We start from the raw sequence: 25343 nt of genomic DNA on the forward strand, positions 1-25343 counted from the left end.
CATCTAGCAGGGAGGACAGTCATCTAGCAGGGAGGACAGTCATCGAGCAGGGAGGACAGTCATCGAGCAGGGAGGACAGTCATCGAGCAGGGAGGACAGTCATCGAGCAGGGAGGACAGTCATCGCGCAGGGAGGACAGTCATCGAGCAGGGAGGACAGTCATCGAGCAGGGAGGACAGTCATCTAGCAGGGAGGACAGTCATCTGGCAGGGAGGACAGTCATCTGGCAGGGAGGACAGTCATCTGGCAGGGAGGACAGTCATCTGGCAGGGAGGACAGTCATCTGGCAGGGAGGACAGTCATCTGGCAGGGAGGACAGTCATCTAGCAGGGAGGACAGTCATCTAGCAGGGAGGACAGTCATCTAGCTAGGGTGTGTTTAGGGGCACATCCCAATTGGCACCCTAAATAGTGCACTACTTTTGACCAGGGCCCATAGGTTAGTGCACTATATAGGGAATAGGGTGCCATTGAAGTGTTTATAAAGGAGTGTTTATAATGTTCACTGAGTTCTTCCATTGGACATGTTCTGAAAGTCACTACTCTGTTCCCCTGGATGGGGCTGTCTGCTGTACATGTCTGGTCATGCTCTGAAACAGGAACAAACCTGCAATCATCATCGCTGAAAGAAAGACAAAGTGTTTGCCATTTTTCTTTTGACCACACACAAAACAGATTCCACAGTAAGCTCTCAGTCTTCACGGCACGCTGACTTCCTGACTATTTGTTCATCTTTATCCTGAACTTTCTTTGTTTTTGTTTTGAATGCTGTTTTTATTGTGAGATCTCTGGTGAATAAGATCCCCAATGTGGGCTATGTATTACATAGGCCTCTGGCAAAAACACACAGCTTTGGCCGACGTATCAAAATGCATTGGGAATATGTCGTTTGGAGAGCGTTTGAACATTGGAAAAACGTCGCAGAGACATCAAACTTTACGTTTTGATTTTCTCACCATCAACACCATAATATATTGCCCATCGCATCTTGAAAGAAAACGTAGCCTAAAATTTCACCGGAAAAATGAAGTGAACTGTGTGTTGTTGAAGTAATTGTATGTTCAGATCCAAACCCAACAACACAGGACGACAGGTCTACTCTGTTATATGTTCAGATCCAAACCCAACAACACAGGACAACAGGTCTACTCTGTTTTATGTTCAGATCCAAACCCAACAACACAGGACAGCAGGTCTACTCTGTTATATGTTCAGATCCAAACCCAACAACACAGGACAGCAGGTCTACTCTGTTCTGCATTCCTTTATCAAGTAAACACTGTCCTGCTCAAGGTGTTTAACCAGGTACCTAACTAAGACAGAATCTATGGACGTGTGTGTGTGTGTGTGTGTGTGTGTGTGTGTGTGTGTGTGTGTGTGTGTGTGTGTGTGTGTTACCTAGTACCTAGTCTATGACAGAAGCTATGGACAGGTTGTGAAAATTTGCCAGTCAGCCTCATATCAGGTGAGCAGGCGATCTGAAAGTTATTCACTATCCCAAATAGCACCCTATTCTCTACATACAGTAGTGCTTTATAGGCCCTGGTCAAAACTAGTGCAGAGAACAGGATGCCATTTGGGATACATTTCTGTTCATGAAAAGTAGTTGAGCTTGGCGATTCAAGCATTCTCAGTTAGTGCTAACATTAGTCAAAGGAACTCTCTCTCTCTCTCCCTCTCTCTCTCTATTCAATAGCCCCTCTCTCTCTCTCTGTGTTGTTTCCGTCCTATACCCCACTTTAAAATGAAGTCATTAAGAAAGGGATCAATAGATTTCTATAGGCATTAGTGTGTATAACAGGAGTGCTTTTGAAGTCCTGTTGTTCTGCCGCCAGAACGGTTCCGTCCACTGTTGCCAACCGTCGCTTTTTTACAACAAATCCGGTGGTTTCGGGTTTAAGCATAATTAGTGTGTTTTGTTCAGAGAACTGTGAACTGCCCTCTCTGATCGTCACATGCGAATTCTCTAGCCGCTATGTAGAATTCTATAACATCTATGGGCTGTTTAACTAGGATTTTAGGACCTCCCAATGAAAGGGGAATATGTTTTAGATTGCATCACCATGATATCATACTGAAAGGTGTATTTATCTATAGCTTATTTTACAGGAAATGACAAGGACATTTGCTGAGAGAGCATTCTGTTGTAGGCAACCAACCCAACAGGCAGCGGGTTCGGAGGCGCTTACGTGGAGTCTTGGTTGAAAGAGGCGCAGCCAAGCCCCGTCAGCTCTGTCCCGGGCCCGGCTCCTGGTTCACCCGGTCCGCTAGGACCGTCTGCTCCCTCTCCCGTCTCCATCCCGATTCCCAGCTACCTCTTTCCCTCCCTCCGCCCTGGATCGGAGGCCTGGGATCGGCTTTGCCTCTTGGCACGATAGCGTCGGATTGAGGATCCAGCTGAGAAGAAATCTCGATCGCCTTTTTAACAATAAACCGATCTAATCATAAGCCTTAGTGTTTTGAACTCCTTATTTCCGGTGTTTTTAGAATCCAAATCTGAGTTCCATAAATGTTCTTATTTATTACAGAAGAGATCAGACACTCTGGAGAAAGAAGAAGGGAAAAAAAACCGAAGCAAAACAAGAACAGCTGACAGCTTGTTGCGTCACTCGGATTTCCCGTCCCAGTTGGCTAAAAGCAAAATTCAATGTTGTCGTCGGCTCGATTCTGATTGGTCAGGTGCATAGAGAATGATAGAGGTCTGTAGTGGCCAAAAATCTGTTTTAGCATGGGCAGCGCCAGGGGGGAAGATGCGAAGCAAGAGGTTTTACTCCGCCCAAAATCTGTCCACGAAAATAAACCCAACTTTGAAAAAACGACTTTATGTCGGAGTTGTGCCTGTTTTCCAGAGATAGATAGAGGACTCAGATAGAGGACTCATCGTGGATATAACCCGTTTTAGCATGGACATTGCCATTGAGGGCTTCCACCACTTAAAGTCGTCAACTGGGTGGGGGTTCCTATGAGTTGGGAGCAATCAGCCAATGAAGAAAAATTCTATTGACTACTTTAACATGGAGATAGCCTCATGGTGCTGCCCATGCTGTCACAGATCCTATAATCAAATCAAATTTTATTTGTCACATATTTCGTAAACAACAGGTGTAGACTAACAATGAAATGCTTCCTTATGGGCCCTTCCAAACAATGCAGAGAGAAAAATAATAGAAAAATAATAACATGAGGAATAAATATACAATGAGTAACGATAACTTGGCTATATACACGGGTTACCAGTACCCAGTCAATGATAACTTGGTTATATACACGGGTTACCAGTACCCAGTCAATGATAACTTGGCTATATACACGGGTTACCAGTACCCAGTCAACGATAACTTGGCTATATACACGGGTTACCAGTACCCAGTCAATGATAACTTGGCTATATACACGGGTTACCAGTACCCAGTCAACGATAACTTGGCTATATACACGGGTTACCAGTACCCAGTCAATGATAACTTGGCTATATACACGGGTTACCAGTACCCAGTCAATGATAACTTGGTTATATACACGGGTTACCAGTACCCAGTCAATGATAACTTGGTTATATACACAGGTTACCAGTACCCAATCAATGATAACTTGGTTATATACACGGGGTACCAGTACTCAGTCAATGATAACTTGGTTATATACACGGGTTACCAGTACCCAGTCAATGATAACTTGGTTATTCACGGGTTACCAGTACCCAGTCAATAATAACTTGGTTATATACATGGGGAACCAGTACCCAGTCAATGATAACTTGGTTATATACAGCGTGGCGGATGTGTTGTTGTCTACCATCACCACCTGCGGGCGGCCCATCAGTAAGTCCAGTATCCAGTTGCAGAAGGAGGTGTTCAGTCCCAGGTCCTGAGCTTAGTGATGAGCTTGGAGGGCACTATGCTGTTGAATGCTGAGCTGTTGTCGATGAACATCATTCTCACATAGGTGTTCCTCTTGCCCAGGTGGGAGAGTGCAGTGTGGAGTGCGATAGAGATTGTGTCATCTATGGATCTTTTGGAGCAGTATGCGAATTGGATTGGGTCCAAGGTGTCTGGGATGATGGTGTTGATGTGAGCCATGACCAGCCTTTGAAGGCATTTCATGGCTACAGATGTGAGTGCTACAGGGAGATAGTCATTTAGACAGGTTTTCCTTGGCGTTCTTGGGCACAGGGACTATGGTGGTGTGTTGGAAACATGTAGATATTACAGACTGGGTCAGGGAGAGGTTGAAAATGTCAGTGAAGTCACTTGTCAGCTGGTCAGCACATGCTCTGAATACGCATCCTGGTAATCTGTCTGGCCTCACGGCCTTGAAGGTCTTACTCACATCGATTACAGAGCGCGAGATCACACAGTCGTCCGGAACAGGTGGTGCTCTTATGCATGGTTCAGTGTTGCTTGCCTCAAAGCGAGCATAGAAGGCATTTAGCTAGTCTGGTAGGCTTGCATAACTGGGGAGCTCGCGGCTGGGTTTCCCTTTGTAATCCGTGATAGTTTGTAAGTCCTCCCAAATCAGACGAGCATTAGAGCCGACATAGCGTGATCCGATTTTAGTCCTATATTGAGACTTTGCCTGTTTGATGACTCATCGGAGGTCGTAGCAGGATTTCTGCTCCTTGAAAGCGGCAGCTCTAGCCTTTAGCTCAGTGTGGATGTTGCCTGTAATCCATGGCTTCTGGTTGGGATATGTTCGTACGGTACACTGTGGGGATGACGTCATCGATGCACTTATTAATGAAGCCTGTGACTGATGTGGTAAACTCCTCAATGTTATCGGATGAATCCCAGAACATATTCCAGTCTGTGCTAGTGAAACTGTCCTGTAGCTTAGCATCCACTTTATTCTACCACTTCAGTATTGAACGCATCACTGGTACTTCCTGTTTTAGTTTTTGCTTGGAAACAGGAATCAGGAGGAATTAGGAGTTATGATCAGATTTGCCAAAGGGAGGGCAGGGGAGAGCCTTGTATGCATTTCTGTGTGTGGAGTAAAGGTTATCTAGAGTTAGTTGCACAAGTGAAATGCTGGTAGAAATGAGGTAAAACATATTTCAGTTTCCCTGCATTAAAATCACGATGAACGAGAAGCGCCGCCTCTGGATGTGCATTTTCTTGTTTGCTTTTGGTCCTATACAGCTCATTGAATGCAATCTTAGTGCCAGCATCGGTTTGTGGTGGTAAATGGTTATCTACGAAAAAATATAGAAGCAAACTTTCTTGGTAAATAGTATGGTCTGCAGCTTATCATGAGGTATTCTAACTCAGACAAGCCAAAAAACTCAAGACTTCCTTAACATTAGAGTTCGCGCACCAGCTAACGAAGAGACTCCCCTCCTCTCATCTTTACCCGAGGCTGCCATCCGGTCGTGACGATGTATGGAAAAACCAGCTAGATGTATATTATCCATGTCCTTGTTCAGCCACGACTCAGAAAATCACACAATATTACAGCTGTTCAGGTCACGTTGATAGGATAGTCTCTAACGGAACTCGTCCAGCTTGTTCTTCAGTGACTGTACGTTCGCCAATAGAATGGAGGGTATAGGCGGTTTATTTTCACGCCAACGTAGTCTCGTCAGGATGCCGACTCTTCTGCCTCTTCTTGCGCCGTCACTTCCTTTTTCGAGTTCCTGGGGGAATTAGGGCCTGGTCCGGAGGAAGCAGAACGTCCAGAGCTGCCACCTCGTTGAAGTAGAAAACTGTCATCCACATTGTAGGTTAGTGATCACTGTTCAGATGTCCAGAAGCTGTTTTCGGTCATAGGAAATGAAGGAGGAGACATTATGTAAAACAAAAAGTTAAGATCAGCGGGGGAAGAAAAAAAACAGACTAAATATCAGAATTGGTCTGGAGCCCATGAAAATGCTTTACTGCAGCGTCGTCTTTACATCTTAATGGCACAGGTACAAAGATGAGTCCTCTGTCGATCTCTATGGCCTGTTCACATGTGTATCTGCCCTCTCATTGGCTAGAATGGTCCCACCTGATCTCGCCTCCTCCCGCCTGCCTTCCATCTTTGAAGACATGTATTTCCATTGTTAGAGCGGTCACTTGACTAAATAATAGACATTCTTGGCTTCCACCATATTAATGTAGTCAACTGGGTCAGACTTCCAAATTCATTGGCTGATCCCTCCTGATCCCTCCTCAATGTACTACTTCAAAATGGAGATTGCCTCAATGGCGCTGCCCCAAACACACAGATCCTATAATGGGAATTATAAAGTAGATGGTTTGAACCCTTAATGAACCCTTAATGCTGATTGGCTGAAAGCTGTGGTAAATCAGACCGGAGGTCACTGTGGGCGGTGGTCACAGTGGGCGGTGGTCACAGTGGGCGGAGGTCACTGTGGGCGGTGGTCACAGTGAGCGGAGGTCACAGTGGGCGGTGGTCACAGTGGGCGGTGGTCACTGTGGGCGGAGGTCACAGTGGGCGGTGGTCACAGTGGGCGGAGGTCACAGTGGGCGGAGGTCACAGTGGGCGGAGATAGACAAGAAAAGCTATTAATTTACAGTAGTAACAGCTGGCAAAACATTGACCTTCCTTGACTTCTCCTTGAGCGACCCTCAAGCACCTGCAGCAGCCTTTTGCTTACACATGCTACTTTGTATTTTGTATATTTATATTGTACTTTGTACCATTTATAACAGTTCCGGAGTGTAGATTCACTGTAGCCATACTGCCATAGACACAATACCTTGTTGAAGTGTAGCACTCAGCCAGGGATGGACATTATGATTTATATTATAATATGTCTTATTACAGTATTAGAAATATACACCAAACATACCACTTGGGTGTGAGTTCATTTATCACATAGGAACCACAGTACAATATGAAAACTCAGTCCACCAGAATCTGTAGAAAGCATGTTTATTTACTCCAAAATATTGATTCGTTGATTGAAACCCAGCACAAAGCAACATGATTTATTGCAAAACATCTTGAAGCTGCAGAAGCGTCTACTGTTCCAGTTGAAAATGAATACACATGATAACACATCTATCTGTGTAAAATAATAGGTCACCTGACAGTGGTGTGACTCTGTGTTGGGGTCAATTCCATTTCAATTCCAGTCAATTCAGAAAGTACACTGAAATTCCAATTCTCTTCAATACTTTTCAATGAGGAACATTTTTTAAAATTGGAATTGGAATTTGATTTACTTTCCGAATTGACTGGAATTGAAATGGAATTGACCCCAACCCCGGTGAAACTAACTGCTTAATGTAGATGTTAATAACAACTGGTAGTGGTGAGTCCCATGGTCAGCTGGAGTGATGCTGACCGCACAGATGGCAAGACACAGCATATGGCTCTAGCAACCTCCATGAACTCAGTGCTGCAGGGAAAACAGAGAGAAGAAGAAAAACAGGTTAATAAATGTCACATAAACAGAGTAGAACAGCCTGAGTTTTACCCATAAGGCTCTGGTCAACAGTAGTGCACTATGCTGTGTAATGGTATGGGGCAAAGGTTAGTGTTGGAACATAGGCAAACACACTATCCAGGATACACTTCCACACTCCTTCCCCCAGGGGGCAGCAGCTGGGTCTATTTGCTGAGCTAAGCCTTGATAAGCACATCAGGTGCAGCCAATGAAGGTGATTGGCAGTCCGGGAGAGAGAGGAGGACAGAAGCCTCTCAGCCGGATTGGATTTGTTTTTGTTGTGTTAGAAAACCTCTTTAGTTGGGCATATATTTTTGTAGTGTGGTTTCTGTACATATTTACTTTGTCACCATGAACATGTGAATAATCTGCTTAGACCGGCAGACCAAGAGGTCAAGATAGAGCTAGTCCTGATCTCGGTAAATTGCTGTATCCTGGGTACCTTCAACATCTGGCTGAATACGTTGACTTCTCACATCTATACCCACATCAGCTCAGGTTACAGGCCATGTAGCTAGGACTCCTAGACATAATGAGTCAGGTTACAGACCATGTAGCTAGGACTAGGACCCCTAGACATAATGAGTCAGGTTACAGACCATGTAACTAGGACCCCTAGACATAATGAGTCAGGTTACAGACCATGTAGCTAGGACTAGGACCCCTAGACATAATGAGTCAGGTTACAGACCATGTAACTAGGACCCCTAGACATAATGAGTCAGGTTACAGACCATGTAGCTAGAACCCCTAGACATAATGAGTCAGGTTACAGACCATGTAGCTAGGACCCCTAGACATAATGAATCAGGTTACAGACCATGTAACTAGGACCCCTAGACATAATGAGTCAGGTTACAGACCATGTAGCTAGGACTAGGACCCCTAGACATAATGAGTCAGGTTACAGACCATGTAACTAGGACCCCTAGACATAATGAGTCAGGTTACAGACCATGTAGCTAGGACTAGGACCCCTAGACATAATGAGTCAGGTTACAGACCATGTAGCTAGGACTAGGACCCCTAGACATAATGAGTCAGGTTACAGACCATGTAACTAGGACCCCTAGACATAATGAGTCAGGTTACAGACCATGTAGCTAGAACCCCTAGACATAATGAGTCAGGTTACAGACCATGTAGCTAGGAACCCCTAGACATAATGAGTCAGGTTACAGACCATGTAGCTAGAACCCCTAGACATAATGAGTCAGGTTACAGACCATGTAGCTAGGACCCCTAGACATAATGAGTCAGGTTACAGACCATGTAGCTAGGACTAGGACCCCTAGACATAATGAGTCAGGTTACAGACCATGTAGCTAGAACCCCTAGACATAATGAGTCAGGTTACAGACCATGTAGCTAGGACTAGGACCCCTAGACATAATGAGTCAGGTTACAGACCATGTAGCTAGGACTCCTAGACATAATGAGTCAGGTTACAGACCATGTAGCTAGGACTAGGACTCCTAGACATAATGAGTCAGGTTACAGACCATGTAGCTAGGACTCCTAGACATAATGAGTCAGGTTACAGACCATGTAACTAGGACTCCTAGACATAATGAGTCAGGTTACAGACCATGTAGCTAGGACTAGGACTCCTAGACATAATGAGTCAGGTTACAGACCATGTAACTAGGACTAGGACTCCTAGACATAATGAGTCAGGTTACAGACCATGTAACTAGGACTAGGACTCCTAGACATAATGAGTCAGGTTACAGACCATGTAACTAGGACTCCTAGACATAATGAGTCAGGTTACAGACCATGTAGCTAGGACTCCTAGACATAATGAGTCAGGTTACAGACCATGTAGCTAGGACTAGGACCCCTAGACATAATGAGTCAGGTTACAGACCATGTAGCTAGGACTCCTAGACATAATGAGTCAGGTTACAGACCATGTAACTAGGACTAGGACTCCTAGACATAATGAATCAGGTTACAGACCATGTAGCTAGGACCCCTAGACATAATGAGTCAGGTTACAGACCATGTAGCTAGGACCCCTAGACATAATGAGTCAGGTTACAGACCATGTAACTAGCACTAGGACCCCTAGACATAATGAGTCAGGTTACAGACCATGTAGCTAGGACTCCTAGACATAATGAGTCAGGTTACAGACCATGTAACTAGGACCCCTAGACATAATGAGTCAGGTTACAGACCATGTAGCTAGGACCCCTAGACATAATGAGTCAGGTTACAGACCATGTAGCTAGGACCCCTAGACATAATGAGTCAGGTTACAAACCATATAGCTAGGACTAGGACCCCTAGACATAATGAGTCAGGTTACAGACCATGTAGCTAGGACTCCTAGACATAATGAGTCAGGTTACAGACCATGTAGCTAGGACCCCTAGACATAATGAGTCAGGTTACAGACCATGTAGCTAGGACTCCTAGACATAATGAGTCAGGTTACAGACCATGTAGCTAGGACTAGAACCCCTAGACATAATGAGTCAGGTTACAGACCATGTAGCTAGGACCCCTAGACATAATGAGTCAGGTTACAGACCATGTAGCTAGGACTCCTAGACATAATGAGTCAGGTTACAGACCATGTAGCTAGGACTCCTAGACATAATGAGTCCGGTTACAGAACATGTAGCTAGGACCCCTAGACATAATGAGGCAGGTTACAGACCATGTAGCTACCACTCCTAGACATAATGAATCAGGTTACAGACCATGTAGCTAGGACTAGGACCCCTAGGCATAATGAGTCAGGTTACAGACCATGTAGCTAGGACTCCTAGACATAATGAGTCAGGTTACAGACCATGTAGCTAGGTCTAGGACCCCTAGACATAATGAGTCAGGTTACAGACCATGTAGCTAGGACTCCTAGACATAATGAGTCAGGTTACAGACCATGTAGCTAGGACTAGGACTCCTAGACATAATGAGTCAGGTTACAGACCATGTAGCTAGGACTCCTAGACATAATGAGTCAGGTTACAGACTATGTAGCTAGGACTAGGACCCCTAGACATAATGAGTCAGGTTACAGACCATGTAGCTAGGACTAGGACCCCTAGACATAATGAGTCAGGTTACAGACCATGTAGCTAGGACCCCTAGACATAATGAGTCAGGTTACAGACCATGTAGCTAGGACTAGGACCCCTAGACATAATGAGTCAGGTTACAGACCATGTAGCTAGGACTCCTAGACATAATGAGTCAGGTTACAGACCATGTAACTAGGACTCCTAGACATAATGAGTCAGGTTACAGACCATGTAGCTAGGACTAGGACTCCTAGACATAATGAGTCAGGTTACAGACCATGTAACTAGGACTAGGACTCCTAGACATAATGAGTCAGGTTACAGACCATGTAACTAGGACTAGGACTCCTAGACATAATGAGTCAGGTTACAGACCATGTAACTAGGACTCCTAGACATAATGAGTCAGGTTACAGACCATGTAGCTAGGACTCCTAGACATAATGAGTCAGGTTACAGACCATGTAGCTAGGACTAGGACCCCTAGACATAATGAGTCAGGTTACAGACCATGTAGCTAGGACTCCTAGACATAATGAGTCAGGTTACAGACCATGTAACTAGGACTAGGACTCCTAGACATAATGAATCAGGTTACAGACCATGTAGCTAGGACCCCTAGACATAATGAGTCAGGTTACAGACCATGTAGCTAGGACCCCTAGACATAATGAGTCAGGTTACAGACCATGTAACTAGCACTAGGACCCCTAGACATAATGAGTCAGGTTACAGACCATGTAGCTAGGACTCCTAGACATAATGAGTCAGGTTACAGACCATGTAACTAGGACCCCTAGACATAATGAGTCAGGTTACAGACCATGTAGCTAGGACCCCTAGACATAATGAGTCAGGTTACAGACCATGTAGCTAGGACCCCTAGACATAATGAGTCAGGTTACAAACCATATAGCTAGGACTAGGACCCCTAGACATAATGAGTCAGGTTACAGACCATGTAGCTAGGACTCCTAGACATAATGAGTCAGGTTACAGACCATGTAGCTAGGACCCCTAGACATAATGAGTCAGGTTACAGACCATGTAGCTAGGACTCCTAGACATAATGAGTCAGGTTACAGACCATGTAGCTAGGACTAGAACCCCTAGACATAATGAGTCAGGTTACAGACCATGTAGCTAGGACCCCTAGACATAATGAGTCAGGTTACAGACCATGTAGCTAGGACTCCTAGACATAATGAGTCAGGTTACAGACCATGTAGCTAGGACTCCTAGACATAATGAGTCCGGTTACAGAACATGTAGCTAGGACCCCTAGACATAATGAGGCAGGTTACAGACCATGTAGCTACCACTCCTAGACATAATGAATCAGGTTACAGACCATGTAGCTAGGACCCCTAGACATAATGAGTCAGGTTACAGACCATGTAGCTAGGACTAGGACCCCTAGGCATAATGAGTCAGGTTACAGACCATGTAGCTAGGACTAGGACCCCTAGACATAATGAGTCAGGTTACAGACCATGTAGCTAGGACTCCTAGACATAATGAGTCAGGTTACAGACCATGTAGCTAGGACCCCTAGACATAATGAGTCAGGTTACAGACCATGTAGCTAGGACCCCTAGACATAATGAGTCAGGTTACAGACCATGTAGCTAGGACTAGGACCCCTAGACATAATGAATCAGGTTACAGACCATGTAGCTAGGACTCCTAGACATAATGAGTCAGGTTACAGACCATGTAGCTAGGACCCCTAGACATAATGAGTCAGGTTACAGACCATGTAGCTAGGACTAGGACCCCTAGACATAATGAGTCAGGTTACAGACCATGTAGCTAGGACCCCTAGACATAATGAGTCAGGTTACAGATCACGTAGCTAGGACCCCTAGACATAATGAGTCAGGTTACAGACCATGTAGCTAGGACCCCTAGACATAATGAGTCAGGTTACAGATCACGTAGCTAGGACCCCTAGGCATAATGAGTCAGGTTACAGACCATGTAGCTAGGACTCCTAGACATAATGAGTCAGGTTACATGTAGCTAGGCCTAGGACATAATTTCATAACAAAATGGATGAGGATGCCATGCACTATATAAGGATTAGAGTGCCATTTCAGACGCACCCTGTGCCTTTGAATTGATCTCTGAGTAGATTACTGAATCTCCATTGGTTTCTGAGTCTCTGAATGTCATGTCATTTACCAAAAGTATATGGACACCTGCTCGTCAAACATCTCATTCCAAAATCATGGGCATTAATATGGAGTTGGTCCCCCCTTTACTGCTATAACAGCCTTCACTCTTCTGGGAAGGCTTTCCACTAGATGTTGGACATTGCTGCAAGGACTTGCTTTCATTCAGCCACAAGAGCATTAGTGAGGTCGGGCACTGATGTTGGGTGATTAGGCCTGGCTTGATGGGATGAGGTCAGGGCTCTTTGCAGGCCAGTCAAGTTCTTCCACACCGATCTCAACAAACCATTGCTCGCTTTGTGCACGAGGGCATTTTCATGCTGAATCAGGAAGGGCCATCCCCAAACTGTTGCCACAAAGTTGGAAGCACAGAATCATCTAGAATGTAATTGTATGCTGTAGCATTAAGATTTCCCTTCACTGGAACTAAGGGGCCTAGCCCAAATCCATTATTCCTCCTCCACCAAACTTTACAGTTGGCACTATGTATTGGGGCAGGTTGCGTTCTCCTGGCATCCGCCAAACCCAGATTCATCTGTCGGACTGCCAAATGGTGAACCGTGATTCATCACTCCAGTGAACGTGTTTCCACTACTCCAGAGTCCAATGGCTGCAAACTTTACACCACTCTAGCTGACGCTTGGCACTGTGCACAGTGATCTTAGGCTGGTGTGCGGCTGCTCGGCCATGGAAACCCATCTCATGAAGCTCCCGACGAACAGTTATTGTGCTGATGTTGCTTCCAGAGGCAGTTTGGAACTCTGTAGTGAGTGTTGCAACCGAGGACAAACGATTTTTACGCGCTTCAACACTTGGCGGTCCCGTTCTGTGAGCTTGTGTGGCCTACCACTTCACAGCTGAGCCGTTGTTGCTCCTAGACGTTTCCACTTCACAATAACAACAGTTACAGTTGACCAGGGCAGCTCTAGCAGGTCAGACATTTGACAAACTGATTTGTTGGAAAGATGGCATCCTATGACGGTGCCATGTTGAAAGTCGCTGAGCTCTTCATTAAGGCCATTCTACTGCCAATGTTTGTCTATGGAGATTGCATAGCTGTGTGCTTTTATACACCTGTCAGCAACGGGTGTGGCTAAAATAGCCAAATCTACTCATTTGACGGGGTGTCCACATACTCTTTTATATGTGGTGTATGTAGGCAGTACCTTGAAGTCCCAGAGGACCATAGCTCCGTCCAGACCCACACTGCTGTACTTGTCCACGTGGGCCTTAGTTCCTGACACGATACACAGCTGACTGGAGGGAGACACAGGAGCAGAGAGATTCAGTATACTTACAAGCATTTCGCTACACCCGCAATAACATCTGCTAAACACGTGTATGTGGCACACACACACACATACAAACACATACAACATACACACTCCCTCTCTCCTCACGTGATGCTGTTCTGGTGCAGGCAGCCCAGCTCGTTGCTCTCATCATCAGTAGCCTTCTTATCCAGATTGCGGAAGTGTTGCATGGCGGACATGCTGCCCCTAGAGGTCTGCTTGGGGATGTCCAGCTTCTTAACAAACTTCAGACTGCCTGGGCCCTTATAGGAGAACTGAAACGGACAGCAGTCATGGCCCTGAAACAGAGGGTTTAGACATTAGTTATGCAGGGTATGTATGCTAGGAACATAGAGGGTTTAGACATTAGGTATGCAGGGTATGTATGATAGGAACATAGAGGGTTTAGACATTAGGTATGCAGGGTATGTATGCTAGGAACATAGAGGGTTTAGACATTAGGTATGCAGGGTATGTATGATAGGAACATAGAGGGTTTAGACATTAGGTATGCCGGGTATGTATGATAGGAACATAGAGGGTTTAGACATTAGGTATGCAGGGTATGTATGATAGGAACATAGAGGGTTTAGACATTAGGTATGCCGGGTATGTATGATAGGAACATAGAGGGTTTAGACATTAGGTATGCAGGGTATGTATGATATTGCCTTATGGCTGAGTCCCAAATGGAACACTATTGCCTTTATATAATGCACTGCTTTTGACCATGGACCGATAGGAGCAAACTGTAGGATACCATGCCACAAGGGATCCTGTAAAGCCTATATATAGGGGACAGTGTTCCATCTGGGACAGTGTATTTCTTCAATGAACTCCTACAGGTGGAAGTGGTTCGGTGAACTAGGCTCACATGTTGAGTAACCTTGCTATGGTTCTGGTCGGTCACAAATGAAGAGAGTGAGAGAGGTGTGTTTTCTTACCGCGGCAACCATCTCTGTGGGGCTCACATAGAGCACGCTCACTAGAGGTAGGCGGTCCGTTGTCAGCTGAGTCACCCTGTCAATCGACACAAGGTCAGAGATCAAGAGTCAGGGGTCAATGACATGTTCCTCTCTTTGTGTGAATTTCTAAATGAAAGATTCCTCACATCCCTTCTCCTAGCCTCTTCCTCAGAACATCAGAAGGACCCAAGGTTCCTTTTCAAGGATCTCCTCCAAGGCTCTAATGGCTTCCCTTTTCCATTTTCAGGAGGTGAGGCGAGAGGACACCAGTAGTGGAGGAAAAGTCTGAGAAGGACCCTTTCTGTCAGTGATAGCTACTCACTCTTTCCCCTGGGTAGCGTCTGCCTTATAATTTGTCCCTTTCACCCCTTCACTCTTTCATCCCTTCACTCTTTCATCCCTTCACTCTTTCACCCCTTCACTCCTTCACCCCTTCCCTCCTTCACCCCTTCACTTCTTCACTCTTTCACCCCTTCACTCTTTCATCCCTTCACACTTTCATCCCTTCACTCTTTCCCCCCTTCACTCTTTCACCCTTTCACCCCTTCACTCTTTCACCCTTTCACTCTTTCACCCCTTCACTCCTTCACTCTTTCATCCCTTCACTCTTTCACCCCTTCACTCCTTCACTCTTTCACCCCTTCACTCTTTCACCCCTTCACCCCTTTACTCTTTCATCCCTTCACTCTTTCACCCCTTCACTCTTTCACCCATTCACTCCTTCACCCCTTCACTCCTTCACCCCTTCACTCTTTCACTCCTTCACCCATTCACTCCTTCACTCTTTCACCCCTTCACTCTTTCACCCCTTCACTCCTTCACTCTTTTATCCCTTCACTCTTTCACTTTTTCACTCACTCTTTCCCCTGGGTGGCGTCGGCCACACTGATGCTGCTGTTGTGAGCGACCCAGGCCAGGTGGTCTCCGCTGGGGGAGAAGGAGACACTGTGTACCCAACCTCCACAGTCCTTGGTCTCCAGCAGCATCTCCCCAAATGGCATCTTAGCCCCCCACGCTGTCGGGCCTGGCTTGTCCTCGATTTCCTTGATGTAGGCAGAGAAGATCCTGCATGAAGAGAATTTGGGAATTGTAGTGTTTGTATCACTATAGGCTGACCCGGCTCGCACAACGTTACTTTAAAACCTGCTTATTTTGTATCACAAAGAGAGAGATAGAACGTGTGAGAGAGTATTTTTAAATACTGCTATAGTATAAACAGACGGTATATACATTGGTATAAAAAATTCAACCACCATATTATGACTCACACCTAGAAAAATGTGTTCCGAATGGGTTCTTCAGCTGTCCCTATAGAAGAACCATTTTGTTCCACTTGACCCCTTTTGGGATCCATGTAGAATTTTCTGTGAAAAGGGTTCTACATGGAACCCAAAAGGGTTCTACCTGGAACCAAAAAGGCTTTTCCAAAGGGTTCTCCTATGGGGACAGCCGATCCACCCTTTTAGAGTCTAGATAGCACCTCTTTTCTAAGATTGCTTGGTAAAGAAACCTGTTGTGGGAAAACACTAAACTATGGCAGAATTGTTTGCGAAATGACATCAGATTCAATTCCAAGGTGGTGCAGGGTTTATCAAGCAGAAGTGCTGTGCAGATGTAATTATATTGTCATATTTTTGTAACAGCTCCTTGACCAAGCATTAGAAAATAAATAATCTGACCCGATAATTACCTAGCTAAAGGTTGAATAAATAAGAATCAGCCAAACAATAGCATCAACAGCCTTAGAGACAGTTACTATCTGTTGGTTCTGACCTGCAGTGGAAGCCTTAGAGACAGTTACTATCTGTTGGTTCTGACCTGCAGTGGAAGCGTTAGAGACAGTTTCTATCTGTTGGTTCTGACCTGCAGTGGAAGCCTTAGAGACAGTTACTATCTGTTGGTTCTGACCTGCAGTGGAAACCTTAGAGACAGTTACTATCTGTTGGTTCTGACCTGCAGTGGAAGCCTTAGAGACAGTTACTATCTGTTGGTTCTGACCTGCAGTGGAAGCCTTAGAGACAGTTACTATCTGTTGGTTCTGACCTGCAGTGGAAGCGTTAGAGACAGTTTCTATCTGTTGGTTCTGACCTGCAGTGGAAGCCTTAGAGACAGTTACTATCTGTTGGTTCTGACCTGCAGTGGAAACCTTAGAGACAGTTACTATCTGTTGGTTCTGACCTGCAGTGGAAGCCTTAGAGACAGTTACTATCTGTTGGTTCTGACCTGCAGTGGAAGCGTTAGAGACAGTTTCTATCTGTTGGTTCTGACCTGCAGTGGAAGCCTTAGAGACAGTTACTATCTGTTGGTTCTGACCTGCAGTGGAAACCTTAGAGACAGTTACTATCTGTTGGTTCTGACCTGCAGTGGAAGCCTTAGAGACAGTTACTATCTGTTGGTTCTGACCTGCAGTGGAAGCCTTAGAGACAGTTACTATCTGTTGGTTCTGACCTGCAGTGGAAGCCTTAGAGACAGTTACTATCTGTTGGTTCTGACCTGCAGTGGAAGCCTTAGAGACAGTTACTATCTGTTGGTTCTGACCTGCAGTGGAAGCGTTAGAGACAGTTTCTATCTGTTGGTTCTGACCTGCAGTGGAAGCCTTAGAGACAGTTACTATCTGTTGGTTCTGACCTGCAGTGGAAACCTTAGAGACAGTTACTATCTGTTGGTTCTGACCTGCAGTGGAAGCCTTAGAGACAGTTACTATCTGTTGGTTCTGACCTGCAGTGGAAGCCTTAGAGACAGTTACTATCTGTTGGTTCTGACCTGCAGTGGAAGCGTTAGAGACAGTTTCTATCTGTTGGTTCTGACCTGCAGTGGAAGCCTTAGAGACAGTTACTATCTGTTGGTTCTGACCTGCAGTGGAAACCTTAGAGACAGTTACTATCTGTTGGTTCTGACCTGCAGTGGAAGCCTTAGAGACAGTTACTATCTGTTGGTTCTGACCTGCAGTGGAAGCCTTAGAGACAGTTACTATCTGTTGGTTCTGACCTGCAGTGGAAGCGTTAGAGACAGTTACTATCTGTTGGTTCTGACCTGCAGTGGAAGCCTTAGAGACAGTTACTATCTGTTGGTTCTGACCTGCAGTGGAAGCGTTAGAGACAGTTTCTATCTGTTGGTTCTGACCTGCAGTGGAAGCCTTAGAGACAGTTACTATCTGTTGGTTCTGACCTGCAGTGGAAACCTTAGAGACAGTTACTATCTGTTGGTTCTGACCTGCAGTGGAAGCCTTAGAGACAGTTACTATCTGTTGGTTCTGACCTGCAGTGGAAGCCTTAGAGACAGTTACTATCTGTTGGTTCTGACCTGCAGTGGAAGCCTTAGAGACAGTTACTATCTGTTGGTTCTGACCTGCAGTGGAAACCTTAGAGACAGTTACTATCTGTTGGTTCTGACCTGCAGTGGAAGCCTTAGAGACAGTTACTATCTGTTGGTTCTGACCTGCAGTGGAAGCCTTAGAGACAGTTACTATCTGTTGGTTCTGACCTGCAGTGGAAGCGTTAGAGACAGTTTCTATCTGTTGGTTCTGACCTGCAGTGGAAGCCTTAGAGACAGTTACTATCTGTTGGTTCTGACCTGCAGTGGAAACCTTAGAGACAGTTACTATCTGTTGGTTCTGACCTGCAGTGGAAGCCTTAGAGACAGTTACTATCTGTTGGTTCTGACCTGCAGTGGAAGCGTTAGAGACAGTTTCTATCTGTTGGTTCTGACCTGCAGTGGAAGCCTTAGAGACAGTTACTATCTGTTGGTTCTGACCTGCAGTGGAAACCTTAGAGACAGTTACTATCTGTTGGTTCTGACCTGCAGTGGAAGCCTTAGAGACAGTTACTATCTGTTGGTTCTGACCTGCAGTGGAAGCCTTAGAGACAGTTACTATCTGTTGGTTCTGACCTGCAGTGGAAGCCTTAGAGACAGTTACTATCTGTTGGTTCTGACCTGCAGTGGAAGCCTTAGAGACAGTTACTATCTGTTGGTTCTGACCTGCAGTGGAAGTCAGAGGACCCAGCAGCCAGCAGGATGTTGTTGGGGTGCCAGTCCAGACACATCACCGTGGACCGGATGCTCTTCTTTATGTGCTTACTGAGCCACCTGCAGGGGCCAGAGGTCACAGAGGTCTCAAAGGTCAAAGGTTGCAATAGATTCATACTGGACAAATCTCAAGACGCTACTGAGCCATAACAGGTCAGAGGGGAAAGGTCACAGTAGATTATTTCTGGGAACATCTCAAATGGTGCCTCACTTCCAGCCTATAGTGTACTACTGTAGTAACAGTATTAGTAAGAGGGTACAGTGAGAGTGAATGTGAGTGAGTGAGTGAGCGAGCGAGCGAGCGAGCGACCGACTGACTGACTGAATGTGTTCCGTGTCTCTCACCAGTCGTTCTCCTTCTCGAAGTAGCAGACAGAGATGAGGCGAGCTCCGCTGCCCAGGGCAAACTTATTCTCCAGAGGGGACCACTTGACAAAGGTAGCAGCCCGGTTGATCCTCACCAACACCAGAGTGGGCTTCCACACCTTGTCCTTCAGTGTCCACACGTACGCATTACGGTCCGATGCACACGTCACGATGCGGTTCGAATCCGGAGCCCAGTCGATGCCTGGAAGGTTTTTAGGAGAAGGAAACAATGAAGAGAATGATGCAGTTGGAATCCCATGATGCAACATGTTCAGGCTAGCATCCAGTGTGTGTGTGTGTGTGTGTGTGTGTGTGTGTGTGTGTGTTCAGTGGAGTTACTGACTAATCAATGATGTTTCACTTCCTGGCTGTCTATGACTGAGTCCCAAACGGCCTATGGGCCCTGGTCTACACTAGTACACTATAGGGAATAGGGCCCTGGTCTGCACTAGTACACTATAGGGAATAGGGCCCTGGTCTACACTAGTACACTATAGGGAATAGGGCCCTGGTCTGCACTAGTACACTATAGGGAATAGGGCCCTGGTCTGCACTAGTACACTATAGGGAATAGGGAGCCATTTGGGACTCCATTGTATGTGGGTACCTGTGATTCGTCCACTGTGCTCAGTCAGCTCGTGGATCTTGGCCCACTCGTTCCCCTTCTTCTCATAGATGATCACCACACTGCTGTTGGGGCTGACAGCAATCTCTGGAGATAGACATCATTACGTCACTATAATATCTTGATTAACAACAACTAATACACAGCAATATCTGGTGAGAAGAGAGACATCGTTACGTCACTAGAATGTCTTGATTAACAACAACTAATACACAGCAATATCTGGTGAGAGGAGAGACATCGTTACGTCACTACAATATCTTGATTAACAACAACTAATACATAGCAATATCTGGTGAGAGGAGAGACATCTTTACATCACTACAATATCTTGATTAACAACAACTAATACATAGCAATACCTGGTGAGAGGAGAGGCATCTCTACATCTCTACATCATCTTGATTAACATGTAGCTAATGTGTAATGGATAGAAATATGCTGATTGACAGTGACACACACACACACACGCAAGAGCACACAGACACACACAACATTGCATATTATGTGGAGGAGAGATGTCTATAATGCATTGATGTATCATATACGACGCATACAGAAACATACAGTACATTGTATACTGCTCAAAAAAATAAAGGGAACACTTAAACAACACATCCTAGATCTGAATGAATGAAATAATCTTATTAAATACTTTTTTCTTTACATAGTTGAATGTGCTGACAACAAAATCACACAAAAATAATCAATGGAAATCCAATTTATCAACCCATGGAGGTCTGGATTTGGAGTCACACTCAAAATTAAAGTGGAAAACCACACTACAGGCTGATCCAACTTTGATGTAATGTCCTTAAAACAAGTCAAAATGAGGCTCAGTAGTGTGTGTGGCCTCCACGTGCCTGTATGACCTCCCTACAACGCCTGGGCATGCTCCTGATGAGGTGGCGGATGGTCTCCTGAGGGATCTCCTCCCAGACCTGGACTAAAGCATCGCCAACTCCTGGACAGTCTGTGGTGCAACGTGGCGTTGGTGGATGGAGCGAGACATGATGTCCCAGATGTGCTCAATTGGATTCAGGTCTGGGGAACGGGCGGGCCAGTCCATAGCATCAATGCCTTCCTCTTGCAGGAACTGCTGACACACTCCAGCCACATGAGGTCTAGCATTGTCTTGCATTAGGAGGAACCCAGGGCCAACCGCACCAGCATATGGTCTCACAAGGGGTCTGAGGATCTCATCTCGGTACCTAATGGCAGTCAGGCTACCTCTGGCGAGCACATGGAGGGCTGTGCGGCCCCCAAAGAAATGCCACCCCACACCATGACTGACCCACTGCCAAACCGGTCATGCTGGAGGATGTTGCAGGCAGCAGAACGTTCTCCACGGCGTCTCCAGACTCTGTCACGTCTGTCACATGTCACGTCTGTCACATGTGATTTCACAGAAGTGTGATTGACTTGGAGTTACATTGTGTTGTTTAAGTGTTCCCTTTATTTTTTTGAGCAGTGTATATGTATACACAGCAAATTCTCCAGTGGTGAATCAACACTGACAGTGTTCAGTTCAATACTGGATAAGTGTCCACACTTTTCAGTGTTAAATCACTGTTAAAGGAAATTAGGACTTTTAGTGTTAATCAAGAACACCTCATATTTAACACCAGGAAGTGTATATAGTTTTCACCAATGGTGTTTGCAATGACACCTCATAACAATTACACCAATTAGGCCTAGTTTCACCCTAATAAAAAGGTCTGAAACTCATGGTTTACAGGCCACATCAGGCCTTCAAGTAGGGTAGGTAACTTTCCCTAAATTCCCAGATATCCTGGTGGAAGCATTCCAGATTTTTTTATTATTTCCTCCCATTCCCAGGAATCGTCCAACTGCAATTTCTGATAAATCTGGAAATTATGGCAAAGTTACCAGCATTTTACAACCCTACCTGCAAGTCACACTATGCTGGTTTGCAAAGTGATGTGTAATTCCTATTGGAACCCAGACAGAATGATTGCCTGGGTTAGCAGCATTGTGAGGAGAGTACATAAGCCATTTAAAAAGGGATCAACCATTTCAGTAACGGGTGCAAAAAATCTAATTAACTGATTGGATTCATTTTGATAAGGGTATGTTATTTGTCTTTGAGTAGCATAATATGAATCAATCAATCAGTGTACAAGCAAAAACAAAAGTATCAAAAAACAATCCTAAAAAAATCTACCTGCAGTAGAGCATGCTGGGGAATATGATAATGATGGCCATGGTTTTGATACTCTCCACAGAGTAAAACCAGAGAGGAAGAGGCAAAGCGAGAGATTTCACTCTCACCAAAATCTGTCCATGTGGGAATACAGCGTAATTCAATGTGTTTCTGTGGCTTAATGAGCAAACTGATAAGCAGACTTCCGCCTTCCCGCCTTTGGGACATTGTTAGCCTCTAGTCATTATATAATGATCTCTGGTAAAACTGGCACAATCACACTCTCACAGTCAACACTGGTTATTAACATCAACACTGGGGTTCTTTACACTAATAGAGTTAATTTAACACCTGATCCAACACTAGAAATATTACACTGAAAAAAATCAACATTAGGTAACACTGGCCAATTTGCTGTGTAGCAATAGCATTTTGCTAACCTTGTCCCCAGGCTCAATTGCTACTGCATATAGACATTGGATAGAGGGAGATCCGGCTTCAGACCAGATTAGCATGTTTACCTACAATTTCTCTCTACATCAAAGATAACTTGTTTAATGTAGGATACTGTAGATAAATCACAATGTTCATGTTACATCTTTGTACTTTAAGAGAATACTAAAGGGTTCAGTTAGACTAGTAAAGGAGACAAAGAAGAAGAAGAAGAAGAGTGAAGTCCAATGTCTCCCAAATGGCACCCTATTCCCTACATAATGCTCTTCGGGTCCTGGTCAAAAGTAGTGCACTATATAGGGAATAGGGTACCATTTGGGCCCACACTACAGTACGGAGCTCCTTATATCTCTGCTACATTTCCTCTGTTGATAATCACATTCCCCAGATCTTCAGACAATTTTAATGGACAGCAATTAGAGGAGGAAGAGGAATCTGCAGACAGCAAGCGTCTCAATGGGCACCCTATTCGCTACATAGTGCACTACGTATGACTAGAACCCTATGGGCCCTGGTCAAAAGGTAGTGCACTGTATAGGGAATTTGGGACTCATCCGAGGAGCCAGCAGGCCAGCTAATGGAGGTATAGACTGGGAGAAAGAGAGGTGTGTGTGTGTGTGTGTGTGTGTGTGTGTGTGTGTGTGTGTGTGTGTGTGTGTGTGTGTGTGTGTGTGTGTGTGTGTGTGTGTGTGTGTGTGTGTGTGTGTGTGTGTGTGTGTGTGCGTGTGCGTGTTGAAATGCGGGCAGACTGGTTTAAGTATTACTGCAGGACTACTTACGTGTCCTGTCCTTATTCCAGGCATGGCAGGAGAGAGGCTCCAGCCCAAAGCTGTACAGGGACATGCTTCAACAAGGGTTCCACAGGGTTCTGGAATGTGGCTGGGATCGGAATGTCTTCTTCTTGTCAGGGATTGGTTGGAACTCTATTGTAGTAAAACCAGGAAGGGAGGGTTAAAAGTGAGAAAGATTGGGTTAGTTAAAGTTAGATTGTAGGCCTAGGCTATACTCTAGGAGGCAAATTTGCCCCGAAGCAACTCAACCCCCAGTGTATTTCAGAAACTGGATGAATGTCTGAATTGTTTTTAGTTGTATCTTACTATAATCGTGCCCGTTTAGGTCAATATTAAGTTGAGCATCGACTTTTGTTGAGTTGAGCAATGAGTTGAGCAAGGAAACTAACTGCTGATGTTGGTCGTCAGTGTTGGCACATACTTTGTAAACACATAATGGCTACCTTTCATCTTTACATGGTTGTTCTGGCCTGCTAGCTGTGTTGACATAGTGGGAAAAACCATTGGATTCAGATACAATCAACCCTACAGTATATATTTTTGTATAGGTAGAGATTTGTATCTTCCTTCCACTTGGTGGGAGACACTCAGAGGACCAGAAGGACTTTCTGATTGATGCTATGCACAACAACATTAGACTGGTTCCATTGCATACCCTTCATTTCCTGCTCTATTGGCCTCCATTGCTCTATGCCTCTCATACTGTCACTCCTACATTCTTGATGCCCTTGATACGTGGCATTATAAGACCTTTCTGCAATGCCTCCCAGTCCCAGTATCTGACAAGGAACTTAATTAGCATAGAGATCAAACACACACACACAGACACAGACACAGACACACAGTCAAACAGGAAAGACCACGCCATAGAAAACCATAAGAAACCCAATGCAACTAAGAAACAAGGAAATGTCAACCAAAACCAGTCTCTCCCTCCTACCTCTCCTTCCTCCAGTGGACAGGAACGATAAGATGATGTCAAACAACGTCTCTGTGTGTGTGGTTGTAGCAGGGTTGTATTCGCGGACTCTGGGCAGTCGACACGAATGAAGCAGTGCAGGGCAGGACTGGAGAGGACACAAGAAGAGGAAGTAGAGCGAGATTGAGAGACACACAGAGAGAGAAGGAGGAGAGAGTGAGGGTGTGTCTGCGTATTCAGCTATTGCGCAAGCACCTGGGACAAAGGTTGGTGGAGGATGAAGATAACACGCATACTGTCAGATAACTTTCCCTCAACAGTACACCTGTAGTAGTTTAACTGAGACTTTCCCTCAACAGTACACCTGTAGTAGTTTAACTGAGACTTTCCCTCAACAGTACACCTGTAGTAGTTTAACTGAGACTTTCCCTCAACAGTACACCTGTAGTAGTTTAACTGAGACTTTCCCTCAACAGTACACCTGTAGTAGTTTAACTGAGACTTTCCCTCAACAGTACACCTGTAGTAGTTTAACTGAGACTTTCCCTCAACAGTACACCTGTAGTAGTTTAACTGAGACTTTCCCTCAACAGTACACCTGTAGTAGTTTAACTGAGACTTTCCCTCAACAGTACACCTGTAGTAGTTTAACTGAGACTTTCCCTCAACAGTACACCTGTAGTAGTTTAACTGAGACTTTCCCTCAACAGTACACCTGTAGTAGTTTAACTGAGACTTTCCCTCAACAGTACACCTGTAGTAGTTTAACTGAGACTTTCCAGAATAACAGAATAAGACTTTAATTCAATTCAAGGGGCTTTATTGGCATGGGAAACATATGTGAACATTGCCAAAGCAAGTGAACTAGATAATATACAAAAATGAAATAAACAATAAAAATGAACAGTAAACATTACTCACAGAAGTTCCAAAAGAATAAAGACATTACAAATGTCATATTGTGAATATACAGTTGACGTCGGAAGTTTACATACACCTTAGGCAAATACATTTAAAATCCGTTTTTCACAATTCCTGACATTTAATCCTAGTAAAAATTCCCTGTCTTAGGTCAGTTAGTATCACCACTTTATTTTAAGAATGTGAAATGTCAGAATAAGAGTAGAGAGAATTATTTATT

General features: G+C 44.9%; 2 protein-coding genes across 4 annotated transcripts in view; both read right to left on the reverse strand.

Moving 5' to 3' along the window:
- LOC106594630 (WD repeat domain phosphoinositide-interacting protein 1) overlaps positions 1–2604 on the reverse strand; it is a 59993-nt gene extending 57389 nt beyond the window's left edge. For both annotated transcript variants that reach the window (XM_045715847.1, XM_045715848.1), the window contains exon 1: positions 2189–2604. In XM_045715847.1, the coding sequence (XP_045571803.1) occupies positions 2189–2298 (110 nt within the window). In that variant the 5' untranslated portion in view covers positions 2299–2604. The remainder of the gene's footprint in view (positions 1–2188) is intronic.
- Positions 2605–6861: 4257 nt separating this feature from the next.
- zgc:86896 (actin-related protein 2/3 complex subunit 1A-A) lies at positions 6862–24504 on the reverse strand. Of its 2 annotated transcripts, none has more exons than XR_006769298.1 (10): positions 24224–24504; positions 23272–23415; positions 19858–19962; positions 19230–19452; positions 18837–18944; positions 15717–15923; positions 14838–14913; positions 13983–14192; positions 13768–13858; positions 6862–7344 (listed from the first exon to the last, which is right to left on the reverse strand). XR_006769298.1 is itself a non-coding variant. In XM_045715849.1 (10 exons), exons 2-10 carry the CDS (start codon positions 23333–23335, stop codon positions 7339–7341), a joined length of 1071 nt encoding a protein of 356 aa, XP_045571805.1. In that variant the 5' UTR covers positions 23336–23415; positions 24224–24504; the 3' UTR covers positions 6862–7338. The 2 variants fall into 2 exon arrangements, 1 of the variants encoding a protein (XP_045571805.1); XM_045715849.1 differs by having other exon boundaries at positions 14002–14192.
- Positions 24505–25343: the final 839 nt, after the last annotated feature.

Source organism: Salmo salar, chromosome ssa03 (assembly GCF_905237065.1).
Source record: "Salmo salar chromosome ssa03, Ssal_v3.1, whole genome shotgun sequence".
Taxonomy (NCBI): Eukaryota; Metazoa; Chordata; class Actinopteri; order Salmoniformes; family Salmonidae; genus Salmo; species Salmo salar.